This window comes from Pristiophorus japonicus, chromosome 5, assembly GCF_044704955.1.
Source record: "Pristiophorus japonicus isolate sPriJap1 chromosome 5, sPriJap1.hap1, whole genome shotgun sequence".
NCBI classification, from domain to species: Eukaryota; Metazoa; Chordata; class Chondrichthyes; family Pristiophoridae; genus Pristiophorus; species Pristiophorus japonicus.
Window position 1 is genome coordinate 34,894,808 of NC_091981.1, and position 13,785 is coordinate 34,908,592.

General features: G+C 45.2%; 1 protein-coding gene across 9 annotated transcripts in view; it reads right to left on the bottom strand.

Annotated features, from left to right (window-relative positions):
• Window positions 1-13,785, bottom strand: part of slc12a7b (solute carrier family 12 member 7b) — a 385,059-nt gene that overhangs the window by 25,650 nt on the left and 345,624 nt on the right. For all 9 annotated transcript variants that reach the window (XM_070880503.1, XM_070880502.1, XM_070880508.1 and 6 more), the window contains 6 exons: window positions 13,165-13,283; window positions 11,546-11,644; window positions 10,737-10,856; window positions 10,500-10,604; window positions 3,595-3,763; window positions 1,460-1,655 (listed from right to left, as the gene is read on the bottom strand). In XM_070880503.1, coding sequence (XP_070736604.1) covers window positions 1,460-1,655; window positions 3,595-3,763; window positions 10,500-10,604; window positions 10,737-10,856; window positions 11,546-11,644; window positions 13,165-13,283 — 808 coding nt within the window. The remainder of the gene's footprint in view (window positions 1-1,459; window positions 1,656-3,594; window positions 3,764-10,499; window positions 10,605-10,736; window positions 10,857-11,545; window positions 11,645-13,164; window positions 13,284-13,785) is intronic.

Sequence of the window (13,785 nt, forward strand, 5' to 3'; positions counted from 1 at the left end):
ACATGTCTGACATATTTATAAGATAATCAGTTTTGCATTTCAAAGGATCATGTGGATTAGCAGCAGGCACATTTTATTTTTGTCCATAAATCTCCAACCGTCTACATTAAGCTTCATCATTACCCAAGGTATCCTGTATACTTAAATAATGCCCCAAACAACTGGATGCGTAACCACAGTAAAATATTTTCAGCACTATTATATAGTTTCAGAACAAAGCAGTCTGCTTCACAGGCAGCCCATCCACGAGCTTAAACACCCACTCTCTCCATCACCGGTGCACTGTGGCTGCAGTGTGTACTATCTACATGATACACTGCAGCAACTCGTCAACGCGTTTTCAACAACACCTCCCAAAGCCTTGACCCCCGCCACCTAGAAGGACAAGGGCAGCGGGTGCATGGGATCATCACCACCAAGTTCCCCTTGAAGACACACACCATCCTGACTTGGACATGTGTTGTTGGTCCTTCACCTTTACTCAATCAAAATCCTGAACTCCCCACCCAACAACACCTTCACCACATGGATCGCAGGGTTCAAGAAGGCAGCCCACCGCAACCTTCTTTAGAGCAACAGGGATGGGAAATGTATGCCAGCCTTGCCCACATCCCAAGAATGAATTTTAAAAGTATTAGCGTCTGTCTGCACTGCTCAGAATCTTGGATGACTATCCAGTCAAAAGCATATGGAGCACACCCAAAATGACTGATGTGGATTATGTGCATTCCTGAAAGTTACGTCTGGTACCAGGGAGGAAATAACTCCACACAACTTCGGTCTGAGGTGGTGTCTTTATAATGAAGGAACCAAGGCAGAGCTGAGTTTCGTTCCTGGTTTTTGATAAAGTTATGTTGATGTTTCATTTGTCTTACCCACTCCCCTCAGTGGTTCTTTGCAAACACAATGGAGGAAGGAGGCAGATGAGATCCATGGTGTCATCAACTTCATATGTACTTGCAATGTGACTTTATATTCCCGCAAGAGAAACATAGGAACAGGAGTAGGCCATTCAGGTACTCGAGCCTGTTCCACCAATCAATCAGATCATGGCTGATCTGTACCATTCAAATCCACTTTCCGGCCTTTGTAACATATCCCTTCATACCCTGACCCAACAAAAATCTATCGATCTTAGACTTGAAAGCCTCAATTGACCCTCAGCATCAAGAAATCCATATTCCCACTAATCTTTGTGTGAAGAAGTGCTTCCTGCTTTCCGTCCAAAAGGTCCTAGTTCTCATTTTAAGATTGTGCCCTCTTGTTCTGGATTACCACACCAGAGGAAATAATTTCTCTGTACCCACCCCAAGCACCTTTATCAGATCGTCCCTAAACTCCAGGAACAAAGGGGAGCCCGGGTGGATTCTGAAAACGCACAACAATTTGATTGGTAAATTGGGCCTCTGCGAATCATCGCGCCAACAATCAGTGAATAACTGAACAATGTAATACTGACCTACGAAGCTCTTCCAGCCGACTGGACCGTCCATTTGCCTCCATAGCTCTGGCCACGCCACCAGCACAGTGTTGTGTTTCATTCCCCCCAGACCGGACGACTGGATCAGGTGGGAGACCCCATCTCGCAGGTTGGATGACACCACCACATGGCAGAAACCTTTGGTCTTCTCCAGCCCCATCAAGGACTTGATATTCTGTCAAAGTAAACAAAATAGGACACATCAGACAAAGACACAATCTCCACTTTGGTATCCATCGGCTACACTGGTTCAGAGTCCTGGCTCAGTTTATGCAGTCAAACACACAGAAGGTATTAATAGGGACATGTTCGGTGGTGACGAGTGTTGCACTCCCAACCCAGACCACAGCAAAATGGAGGCACGCAGGCTCATTTTCTCCACTCTGCTGAGTTCTGAATCTCAGTCATGCCAAGGCCTAAAGTTTCCCTACCCAGGAGCAGGAGAAAGTTGGGCGACAATCACCATCACAGGCCTCCTGCCTGCCAGTTACAGAGCTGCTCGAGAGGCAGGCTGAAAACAGGCACAGCGCCTGCCCTCTCAAACCAGCAAGATCCAACAACACATGAACAGGAAGAAGAGGCCAAAACCAGGAGGGGTTTAAACCTTTTCTTAATAAAACTAAAGCTGCAGTGAAGTTTTCCTAAACCTTCAGTTTCCCAACATTTGACTTCATGTCTGGCATATAAACCAGTGTGAGCCTCTCCCCCATCCCCCTCAATGTAACTGACCCTCACCCCTCCACAGCGTGATCAACACTCCACCCCATGCCAGATAATCACAGTGCACTTTTGACAATGGGCATAGAAAACCCTAACCCCGAATTTCTCAGGACTCACTCTAGAGACTCCTATTCTAATTCATTCTTTTGCATTGTGAATATCCGTTACCATCTAATGTTAAGTTGCAACAGAATTTCTCTCTTGGTTATAAAACTTTGAATTAATTATAAGCTGCGCTTTATATTCAAAAAGGAGTTAGATGAAGTCCTTACTACTAGGGGGAATCAAGGGATATGGCGAGAAAGCAGGAATGGGGTACTGAAGTTGCATGTTCAGCCATGAACTCATTGAATGGCGGTGCAGGCTAGAAGGGCCGAATGGCCTACTCCTGCACCTATTTTCTATGTTTCTATGTTTACACTCTACACTGGGGTATCTGGAGGACAATGGTTAGTCCAATCACAGGTACCAGTTAGACGGGTGACTTTGGTCAACAACATACTGCAGCCTTGAGGGGACTTTCAAAACGTTTACTTACAACTCCAATGTGTCATTTATTGTCACAAATAGTTGGGGAAGGAGGAATTAAGGTGTGGGCTTAAAAAATATTCCAGGTCACAACTAACACTTGAACTCAAATAGATCAACCTTCATGATTGTTCAAAATCAGTTCCATGTAATGCACCTTCCATGTTACATTTTGTCGTTGCCCTGGTTTGTCAAATAGAATGGAACAGTTTTGCAAATCTAGGATGCACGCAACCAGTGAGAGCTGGCCCTATAAATTCAGTCGCAATGCATCTCCATTTTGATAGACTTTCTAAGTTCACTTTACAGCAGGCGTCAACCGAGGTCCACTGAATGATGACGGAAATAGTTCAGTGGAAAATGGCCTCAGTCTTTTCGGTTCTGTCGCTGTTTTAGACTTCACGCTCAATCTTGTGTTCTAGTTAAAAGAGGCACCGTTGTTGTGAAGTCTTGGCTTGGAACTACACAAGACAGCGAGGTGAACTGCTTCAAAACACACCACTGCACTCCTGGACAAGAAACGTCAGTGTCACAAAAATGATGAACCTCCCTTCCCAAACAAAATCATAGAATAATACAGCACAGGAGATCACTCTGCCCATCGTGCCTGTGCCAGCTCTCAGAGTTATTCACATAGTCCCACTCTCCTGCTCTATCCCCAAGCCCTGCAACTGTTTCCCTTTTACATATATCCAACTCCCTTTTGAAAGTTACTATTGAATCTGCTTCCACCACCCCTTCAAACAAATCACTGAATGTGTATTAGTCAATACAATGCCCCTGTAAATGAACCCAACTGACGAGCTATTTCTGGTCAAGGCCACTTGTGTATCATGCTTGCTGGATGTCTGCGGTTGGAGATGTACCTGCTCAGCAGCCTGCACTTCAGAGTGCCTCTCCAGGAATGTCCCTTCCAACACCGAGCCAACAATAGTCAATCCCTTGCCAGCCTTGAGCTGTGTGGTGAGTGACAGCAGTCGAGGGTGCTTCACATTCTGGTCCGCATCCAGGTTCAGCAATATCAACAGTTGAGGCCTGAAATGGGAAGCAGGGAAAGAGGGAACAGGGAAGTAAAAACAAAAAAAAAGTTAGCTAAACAAGCCTCGTCAGTTTTGTGCTCTGCAAAATCTTTTTCTTTACCTTTTTTAAAAAAGCAACCCTACTCTGAGGTGCACAAAAGGCCAAACAGCCGCTTGTTTTTTTTCCTTCTTGCCCCTGAACCCATCCGTGGCGAGAACAAAATGGCTGCACCTGGTCTCTAGCACAGTCGACGACACGGTTTGCTTCTTACCTGCAGTGTTGTACCTCTCGCGGCAAGTGGACACACCATTTCATGTGGTGGTACTCCGCACCATCGAGTCCAGCGCTGCCTATTTTACACTCCACCCCCGCCTCCAGACACACTCCGCCCCTCCCTCCAGACACACTCCGCCCCTCCCTCCAGACACACTCCGCCCCTCCCTCCAGACACACTCCGCCCCCGCCTCCAGTGGCCCCACAGTCAATTCTAACTGCACAAGAGAAAGAAAACATCTCCCTCGGGCTTGGTCTTCATGAAATAAACAAATGTCACCCTAAGAGTTCCAACTCTGTTACTCAAGCACTGTTTATTTGTTGGACCAAGAGTTGCAAAGTGAAACAAACAGAAATTAATCACTCCAAAGTCAAACACACTGCTGACTATCAGAATTCTCTTGACCAATGACTTCTATTTCCATTAGACTGCCCCTTTAATGGGAACTAGTCTCATTGACTAGTTCGGTGCTCAGTTCCCAATGAGGCATTGGGGTAATTTTTTTAAAAACTGGATTTCCAGCATAGAACTCTATTTGTTGGGAGTGCAAGTTCGTAATATTATCCCAGTTGACTGGTATTGCCTAATTTTCATAGACGTTCGGTAAATTCCAAAATCTTTGGTGTGTACTGAAAATAGGGCAATCTACAGGATCCCATTCCGAATGCCTTGGATGATGAAGTAGTAATAGGATCATCCTGGTTGAGTTTGGTGGTAAAATGCACTCTTGAAGCAGAGCTCTGGTAGTGTTATTTTGCATGAAACCCAGGAATGTAATGGCTTTGAAATTGTGGTCTCCGTGACGTCATTCTCTGAGTACGCCGTTGTAATCCATTTGCTTGCGCACGCATGAAATCCAGAACTTGTGATCTGTCAAGGTATGCCTTGGCAGATTATCTGAACCGCCTGAAAAATGAGTATTGCAACTCTTGCGGCTGGTCAAAGCAGGTGTAGGGCCTGCTTGCATCAGCGTAAGGGTATATATAAGAATATGTACAAGACTTAAATAAAACATTTAAAAATCCAAAACTATGCACATATACTTTAAATAAGTTTATGCAAATATTGGTCCGGATTAAGATGTTTAAAATTATTTATTAAAAAATGAATTTTTTTTTATTAAGGTCAGTGCAATGAAATAGCTTATGAATAAATTTGCAATTCAGTTCATTGTTTAATTATTAAAATTCTACACACTATGATTAATTGGGGATTCGATTGCATATCATTAGGGGATTCCCTTCGTAAATGATTGCAATGGGATTCTCCTTTATTGGAAGACACGGCCCACTTGATCCAAGGGATGCGTCCGAACCATCTGTGTCCCTAGGATCAGTTGGCCTTTACGCTGCTGTCTGCCTGAAGGCCCGAGACTGTAATTCTTCGCAGCCTGGGTGCCAGGAGAAACTTTCAGAATTGTTTTGTGGGTCGGTGGCATACCCCAGAGGCATGCCTCCGACTGCAATTTCGAGGCCATTGCCCTTGATGCTGATCTTGGGCTCAATTTTTGCCCAAAGCTGTTTTTTTGGCACATTGCCAGAGTTACAACTGCTCCAAAAATAAACGTGGCAAGTTTCCCCACTCTATTTTTGTTTTTTAAATTGCCACCACGCAACCTGTCCTGTAGCCTCGGGGGGGAGGGGAGGGGAGGGGGAAGTCGAAAGTCTGCGCCAAAAAAACGATGCCGCCCCCTTCTGTGCATGCGCGCAAAAAAAGCAAGTTTTTGACGTGATTCCTATGGGCGCGCATGCGCAGTACAGCTCCCGGTCTGCAATCGGCCATTTTTTAAAGAGCCAGTTGTGTGAGAGAACTTTAATTCTCATTGGAAAAATCGGAGCTGCAATAAAAGATGCAGCGCGGTGCAAGGACCAAGAATTTCTCTCAGGATGAAGTGGAGGCACTAGTTACTGTGATTCAGACCAGATGGCAGGAGCTGTACACCAACAGAAGTCACATAAAAGTTCCACCCAAAGAAGTGAAGAAACGCTGGAAGCAACTTGCAGAAGATTACTGTGCAATGGTGACCACCCAGAGGTCTGGAGGCCAGTGAAAAAAAGAAGTGGCAGGACCTTGGTCAAGTAGTTAGTGCAAGTAATATTTTCATTTAATCACTGGAATTGCAATTGTAAATGTAACCAGCTGTATATGTTCCACCCAGCAGACATAAAAAGTTATATTTTCATCTTTGTAGAGGAAAGTGGCACACAACAAACGAAAAACAACTCTAACAGGAGGGGGCCTGGCAAATTTGCACCCACTGACACCCTTGGAAGAGAGGGTCGCTACTTTGATGCGTTCTGTTATGTATTAATGCATGGGGGTCACCAGACACCAGAGGGCACCGCGGTCGGAGGTCATCAGGCTGTACGCATGTGGCATGTATGCTTGGTCACCTGTATATAAAAGCTGGGTGCCTTTATCACGTTGGCACTCTTGGGCTGGAATAAAGATGGATCAGGTTGCACCTGAGTGAGTTTACAGTAACCAGACTCTTGAGTCATTACAGGTCCTGCCTGGAGAAAAGCAATCACCATTGCACAAGCTGGGCCCACACTCGAGGGAGAGGGTAAGTCCTGCAAATTCCACAGTCTGGTTTTCCTAAATGTTAAGTACTGCGCGGGCTAGCCATGCTTCAGTTCGTGGGGATGTCTCTCTCAGCTACGCTTCGGTTGATGCAATGTGCTATCATTCATCGTGGTCCTTCAAATCAGCCTGCTGCCTGCGCTGTGTGTGGGTACTCATGTCACCCATCCTGCCCCCTCCTTTGCTGCTAACCATTTGTCTGTTCGGTTATATTTTTCAAAACTTGAGGCCAACCCTGACGATGCAGAAGATTCAGATGAGGACGAACCTGAAGAGGAGAACATCTTCCAATCTTCTAGACCAAGAGCATGGGGAGGAGGGGAAGTCACCACTGTTGTACTCACTTTTGAGGAGGTGCAGGTGCCGCCCATTGAGGTGCCAGCCCCTTCCCCGAGTAGCATTTGAGTGTTGGTGGGACATTCCATGGTTTCCCACCGTCCGAGGCTGTGGGTCCCAGTGGGGTGCAGCGAGGCACACCCAGGGCCCCACCGTCCGAGGCGGCGGGTCCCAGTGGGGTGCAGCGAGGCACACCCAGGGCCCCACCGTCCGAGGCTGCGGATCCCAGTGGGGTGCAGCGAGGCACACCCAGGGCCCCACCGTCCGAGGCTGCGGGTCCCAGTGGGGTGCAGCGAGGCACACCCAGGGCCCCACCGTCCGAGGCGGCGGGTCCCAGTGGGGTGCAGCGAGGCACACCCAGGGTGAGGAGGGGAAAGAGAGCTCGACCGCACTCTCCTGAGGTGCAGGATCTAACAGATGTGGTTCAGATGATGGCAATGTGTGCGGAGAGCACTGACCTTACTCGATCACTCCTGGACACCACCAGTGGGGTGGGTGATGAGGTATCTGTCAGTGAGCATGAGGGAGAGAATGTTGCAGGTAGTTGACACACTTTTGCTGTCAACATTAGGGAGGGCATGTCACAGGTCGGTGAGACAGTGTCGGCAAACATGAGGGAGTGAATGCTGGAGGTAGTTGAGACACTGTCTGGGCACAAGGGAAGGAATGTTGGAGTTAGCTGCTGCAAAAGGGAACTCAGACCCTGCTGCTATTGACAGAATCAACTGCCACTCCCATTCCAATCCCCAGACCAGCTGAAGAGGCCCAACATTACCAGCTGCCCTGCCCCCACCCCTCCCATCCCATCCCATCCCATCAAGAAATGCGCATTACCCGAAATGCTCGAAAGAATAAGCTTGGTACCAACCCGAGAAATGCTGCGTCACCACCTGTGGGCAGGGGTGGTGGAGTCACCAAGACCAAGTACAGCGGGTGGTCTTAGAATAAGGTGGCGGAGAGATGGGTGCAGCCTTTCTTTGCTGCTGCTGTTATTATTATTATTATTGTTTCTATTGTAACTGTTCTCAAATTAAAAGGTTTTTGTAAGTTATGTAAATTTACAAGTTAGTAATAGTTAGTAAGTGATCTTAAAGCTTACTAAGTGCTGTTAAGTGAAAATGTTAAAGTTTGATACAAGAATATATTTATTAAAGTTAAGTTAAGTACAAACAAATGTTTGTTAAACTTTTGAAAGAAATATATTTGAAATTATAACTGAATCATTTCCATTACTTGTTCCATTATTAATACAACTTTGTGAAGTAAACAAGAATCATTTCCACCATTTGTTCCATTAACACAACACAACATTACGGAACAGGTCCAAACAGTAAACATGGTCCATGTGGAACAGTTGCCGCTGTGCCTTCAGGCAGCAAAGTGTTCTTGGATGAGTTGCTGGCGCAAGGCTCGAGCAATCGTTAAAGGGACACGACGGCGCGCCCTCCTCTGCTGTCGTGCTCCGGGTTCAGGTAGTTAGTTGCATGGTTTCCTCGTCCTCCTCCTCCTCGCCATCTGCATCTTCCTCATCATTATCATCAGCCACTCTCATCTCAGGTGGGTCTACTACCAGCTGCTGCTGCCTCATGATGGCTAAGTTATGCAGCATACAGCAAACAACAGTGAACTGACCGACAATCTCAGAGAAGTACTTGCAAGTAGCCTCCGCAATGGTCCAGGCATCGGAAACACTGTTTGAAGATGCCAATGGTCCTCTCTATTATGCTGTGCATCGCAATGTGTGACATGTTGTATTCCCAGTCAGCTTCCGTCCGGGTTACGCATAGGGAGGGGCGTTATGAGCCAGGTGGTGAGGTCGTACCCTTTGTCTCCCAGTAGCCAGTTACGTCTTTCCAGCTGCTGCTGAAACAAGGCAGATATATCGTGTAGGATGAACGCATCATGGGTGCCCCGAGTATCTTGCATCAACTGACATGATGCGATGCATGTCGTCACACATGAGCTGCACATTAATGGAGTGCAAGCTATTTCTGATCCTGTACATCTCGGAATCCTCCGAAGGAGCTCGCAAGGTGATGTGGGTACAATCAATGCAGCCCTGTACCTTTGGGAAGCCAGCAATCCTGGAGAAGTCCACAGCCCTGTCAAGCATTGCCTGGGCGGTCATGGGGAACTTTATGTAGTCATTCCTCCGGGCATATTGTGTAGCAGTCATCTACCGAAAGCAGACATGTGTTGCATGTTGAGAAATGGCACACACACCTCCCCAGTTGTAGCTTGCAACGATCCAGATGCATGGAATGAAAATGCAGCTATAACCTTCACTTCAACTGACAAAGTAGTCCTCCTGATGCTTCTAGGTTGCAGGCCTGCTTTTACTAACTCACCAGATCTCAGTTACAACTTCTTTGTGGCAACGCAGCCTTCTGACACAGCCTGCATCACTATGGTGCAGGCACGAGCGCCTGTCTCAATATACCCAACGTGGGTAAGGCCTCCTGCCCATCACCCTATGGGCTCTGAGGTTCCTCATGCAATGAAGTCGAATCAATTGTCTCCTACACAGCACCGTCATGCAAATGGCTTGCACAAGGTATGGCCTCCACTATTGCTCCCATGCTTAAATTTTACCTTTGCAAGAAGCTCAAAACGGCAGGCAGGCAGGACAAGGTTCTTTGTTCTCTCTCCCCACAAGGGACCACACCCAGGTCTGAGCAGGCGCAGTGATCGGGATACCCCTGCTGATGTCTTCCGCTTGATTTAATGGATAGTGCAGGCTTCTGATGCCTTCCATATGCGTTCCACAGCTCCCCCCCACCCCATCCACCCCCGGGCTTCTTTTGCAGCCGAGCCCCATGCCAGTGTCCTGGTGCGGGACCGATTCTGCCAGCCGACGCTCCGACCCTCGAGCCCCGTTTGCAGACGTTCGGTGATGGCACATCAGTTGAAAAAAAATGAAAACTTACAAAATTCCATCAAACCTCCATTTACTGCGTTATAAAAGGTAAAAAAAAATCTTTATTATGTCTATTTTAAGTGTTACCGGATTCCCTCCAAAACTTCGCTGAAAAACAATGGCGCCTTTCTGTGCCGATTTTTCAATGTGCGCTGCTTTTTCTTAATTCACCAGAAGGTTTCTCGGGAGTGGTCACATAGGAGAAATTTTTGGGGGGCAAACTTACATAATTGACAAAAATTGGCGCTGACATCAGTTTACGCAAAAAAAAACGAACCTAAAAAAATCATAACTAACTGAGTTACACTGGCGCACATTCCGTGGGGAAACTTTAATTTTTTTAATTTGTGCCATAAAAAACGGTGCTGGTCAAAAAAAACGGCGCAAATCACTGGGGAAAATTGAGCCAAAGTTGAGTGGACAACAGTTCGATTTTCAGCAGTAACGTCTCTCACTTTGATGAGCACAAGGAACACGTCACCAAGAAAATTAAAACAAACCAGCACGTCCAGAATTAAATGTTGTTAATAAGCAGAGTACCAAGCTTTGTGCTTATGATCGAAAGCCCCTTTCTGTAAAGATAACTTTAAACAACTTTAAAGATCTGAATTAACATTTTCAAACTCGAGTTCCAATTTTACCTCCAGTTCTTCGTGTGAGGTGGACCGTCCTCCAATCGAAGCAGAGCATATCGAGCCGCATTAAGGGACAGACCCCGAATCCCATCACCCCATTCTTTTTCAGCTCTGAAAGCAAACATTAATAAAATGATCTCTCAGAAAAATGGGCACAAACCATGTAATATTCACTATAGGTCAGCTAAAAACTCTTTCTCGTATAAAAATGTATTTAACTATGGAAGGTAGTAGCCATCTTACCCTCGATATTCAATGTACTTGTAGATGCATCCTGCTATTACCATGGCAATCAGTGCATAATACCAGGAACAGATGAACATCAAGGCAAGACATAAACTCATTCCCAGGAAAGACAAGGTCCTAGAAGTAGAATACTTATAGTAAGGGATTAAAACCAGAACATCTTCAGACACATTGGAGTTCTGTGTACTAGGCCTGGAGCCAAGATCAGGTAAATTTGAAGTAATAGTAATTCCCTTTCCCGCCTACAGGAAAGGATTGAGATTGTATGCAAAATGTTTTATTGCTAAGGAATGTGTTTTGATGCTGTTGTACCTATGGAAAATGGCCCTACAACCTCCAGTGTCAGAGTAATAACAAAACAAGTCCATCATCTGATGTCACTAAGTGCACATGCCACGGCTACAAACTATATCTGCACTAGCTGATTACACCAAAAGCTGCTTAAGAAAGTTAACCAAATATATTAAAATAAAGTTCTGCGTACCATACAAACACGCTGCTCATTGGAGATCAGCTGCCTGCACAATGAGACAATTATACTGCGCACGTGAGTAATGTTGTCACTGTCATTTACATAAACCACCTGGTTGTAAAGAGATTGGACTACACAATGCATTATACTCAGTCAGTTTTCTACAACTAGTATACAGGGTGAGGTATGTTGGAGAAGCTCCACACCCAGATAATTGGAGGCAAGTTATTCTACCAAAGATAGCACAGTGAATGATAACTGAAGTTTGTTTCACTCATCAAACTGGTAGGATCTTTTAGTGATTGTTTCTTTGTTTGTGGTGCTTCTGCCATACCAGTGATAGTATTTGAATCGTGGCCTCCAATTGGGTGTTCGCAAGAGTGTTTGTAGTGCGCATGCCAGGTTCACAAACATGTAACACATCAGGAAGAACCTGAGGGAAAGGAGAAAAAACACATTTAGTATAAATTAAAACTATTTGCACCATTAAACTTCGTGTTATGCTACTGTCTTTCCACTTTGTTACATGCTTGATCTCCCAGTTTTTCCACTGTCGGTAGATCAGCTTAGCCTCTTATTTCAGATACTTCATTCCAAAGCTATCCACTCCTTACTTGTTCCCTGTCCATCTCGCATCAAATCTGAGTTCCATTGCTCCCATATCTGCCCTTAAGTCACTGGATTAATCATTCTTCCAAACTGTAGCTGGCTCCCACAATGCCTCTCCATGCAACCGCATGGGCTGGATAGTGAACAATAGACCCCTCGCAGTTTTACAATGTTTCAGTTCAAACAAGAGCGTTAGATGATGCCACATGTTGAAAAAATAAAGCTCGAGTAACTTGCAACAATCATTTAAACCTCGACAATGGATCGTAACATTGAGTTAATTCCTATTTTGTCTGCGGGTTGTGGATTCATGCATTGATATGTACTTTTGTCATTGATGGGTGAGAACGTTGTCCTTGATGTGCAATGAGGTAATTTAGAAAAGCTACTATGCTTTACCAGTCAGTATGGATTGATTATTCTCTGCTCCATGATTTACAGTCCTTCGTTTCTCCCCTAATCAGTTCTGTATCTCCAGTCATTAGTGTACCACAATCCTACAAATGTATGTACAAATGACCCACTCTTCTGAAGTTTACACTTTTGTCAACAATTGGGTACTTCCACAGAGGATAAAAACTCTTGCTTAACTTCCTGCATTGTTCACTGCTTATCTTGGATGACTCTAGTGCCACAGTTCAGATAATTGCAGCCTGTTTTCACACACGCTCACCCCAGCTCTACAGCTATTTGAGAGCGTAGTGTGAATATCTGCCTCTTAGCCTCTTTATGCTTTTCCAGTCTAATACAGCACAGATTACTGATATACCTGATCTCCCCAAGCATTCCGCTCCTCTGATCCTGGCCTTTTCTTTCTGATTCTTCTCGTCACTCCCCTCCTCCCCCCACCCCACCCCTATTGGCAGCAGAACCTTCATCTGCAGGACTCCTACTCTCTGGAAGTCCCTCCCTAAACCACTCAACTTCACCATCCCCCGCTACTCTCTACTCCTTTAAAAGCCTTCTTGCAAAACCTAGCTCTTCAGCCAAGCTTTCCGTTGCAAATTGTTCCTTTCCGGTTAGACACCCATTTTCTTTATGGCAAGTTATGAAGCACTTTGGCCATTCTTTATGTTGAAGGCTTTATACAAATGCAAGCTGTTGTTATATACCGCTGAGATACTGGAGAATCAAGAGAGAGAATGAAGACAGAAATGCACATAAAACAGTCATGAATGAGGGGGGAAAGCAATGTACATATCAGGCATGAACATGAAGATCTCAGCAGCTAACACCATTGGCTTAGGACATGTGACAACTCACTAAAGCCTAGTCCTATTTAAGAGATGGAAACAAAACAGTGCCTTCAACATCAGGTTGATTGGGGAAAAAATCTATACTTACATAGAAAGAATGGGAGCTACACTGTCAAGAGAAGCGATCAAAATGCCAATCTCACAAATACCAGCTGTGAGCAGGAGGGCCCATGTTGGTTCACCATTAGCCTTTCCATGGCCAAAGACCTGTTTTTAAAAAAGTTAAAAAGTTATATAAAAAACGTTTATCTACATGGCTAACAAAAGAAATTAAGGATAGTATTAGATCCAGTCATACAAAGTTGCCAGATAAAGTAGCAAGCCTGAGGATTAGGAGCAGTTTAGAATTCAGCAAAAAAGGACCGAGAGATTGATTGAGAGGGGAAAAATAGAGTATGAGAGTAAACTTGCAAGGAACATTAAAAACCGACTGCAAAAATTTCTACAAGTACGGAAAAAGAAAAAGATTAGTGAAGACAAATGTAGGTCCTTTACAGACAGAAATGGGATAATTTATAATGGGGAACAAGGAAATGGCAGAACAATTAAATAAATACTTCGGTTCTGTCTTCACGGAAGAGGACACAAATAACATCCCAGAAATGCTAGGGAACCAAGGGGCTAGTGAGCAAGAGGAATTAAAGGAAATGATTATTAGTAAGAAAATAGTGCTGGAAAAACTAATGGGACTGAATGCCGGTAAATCCCC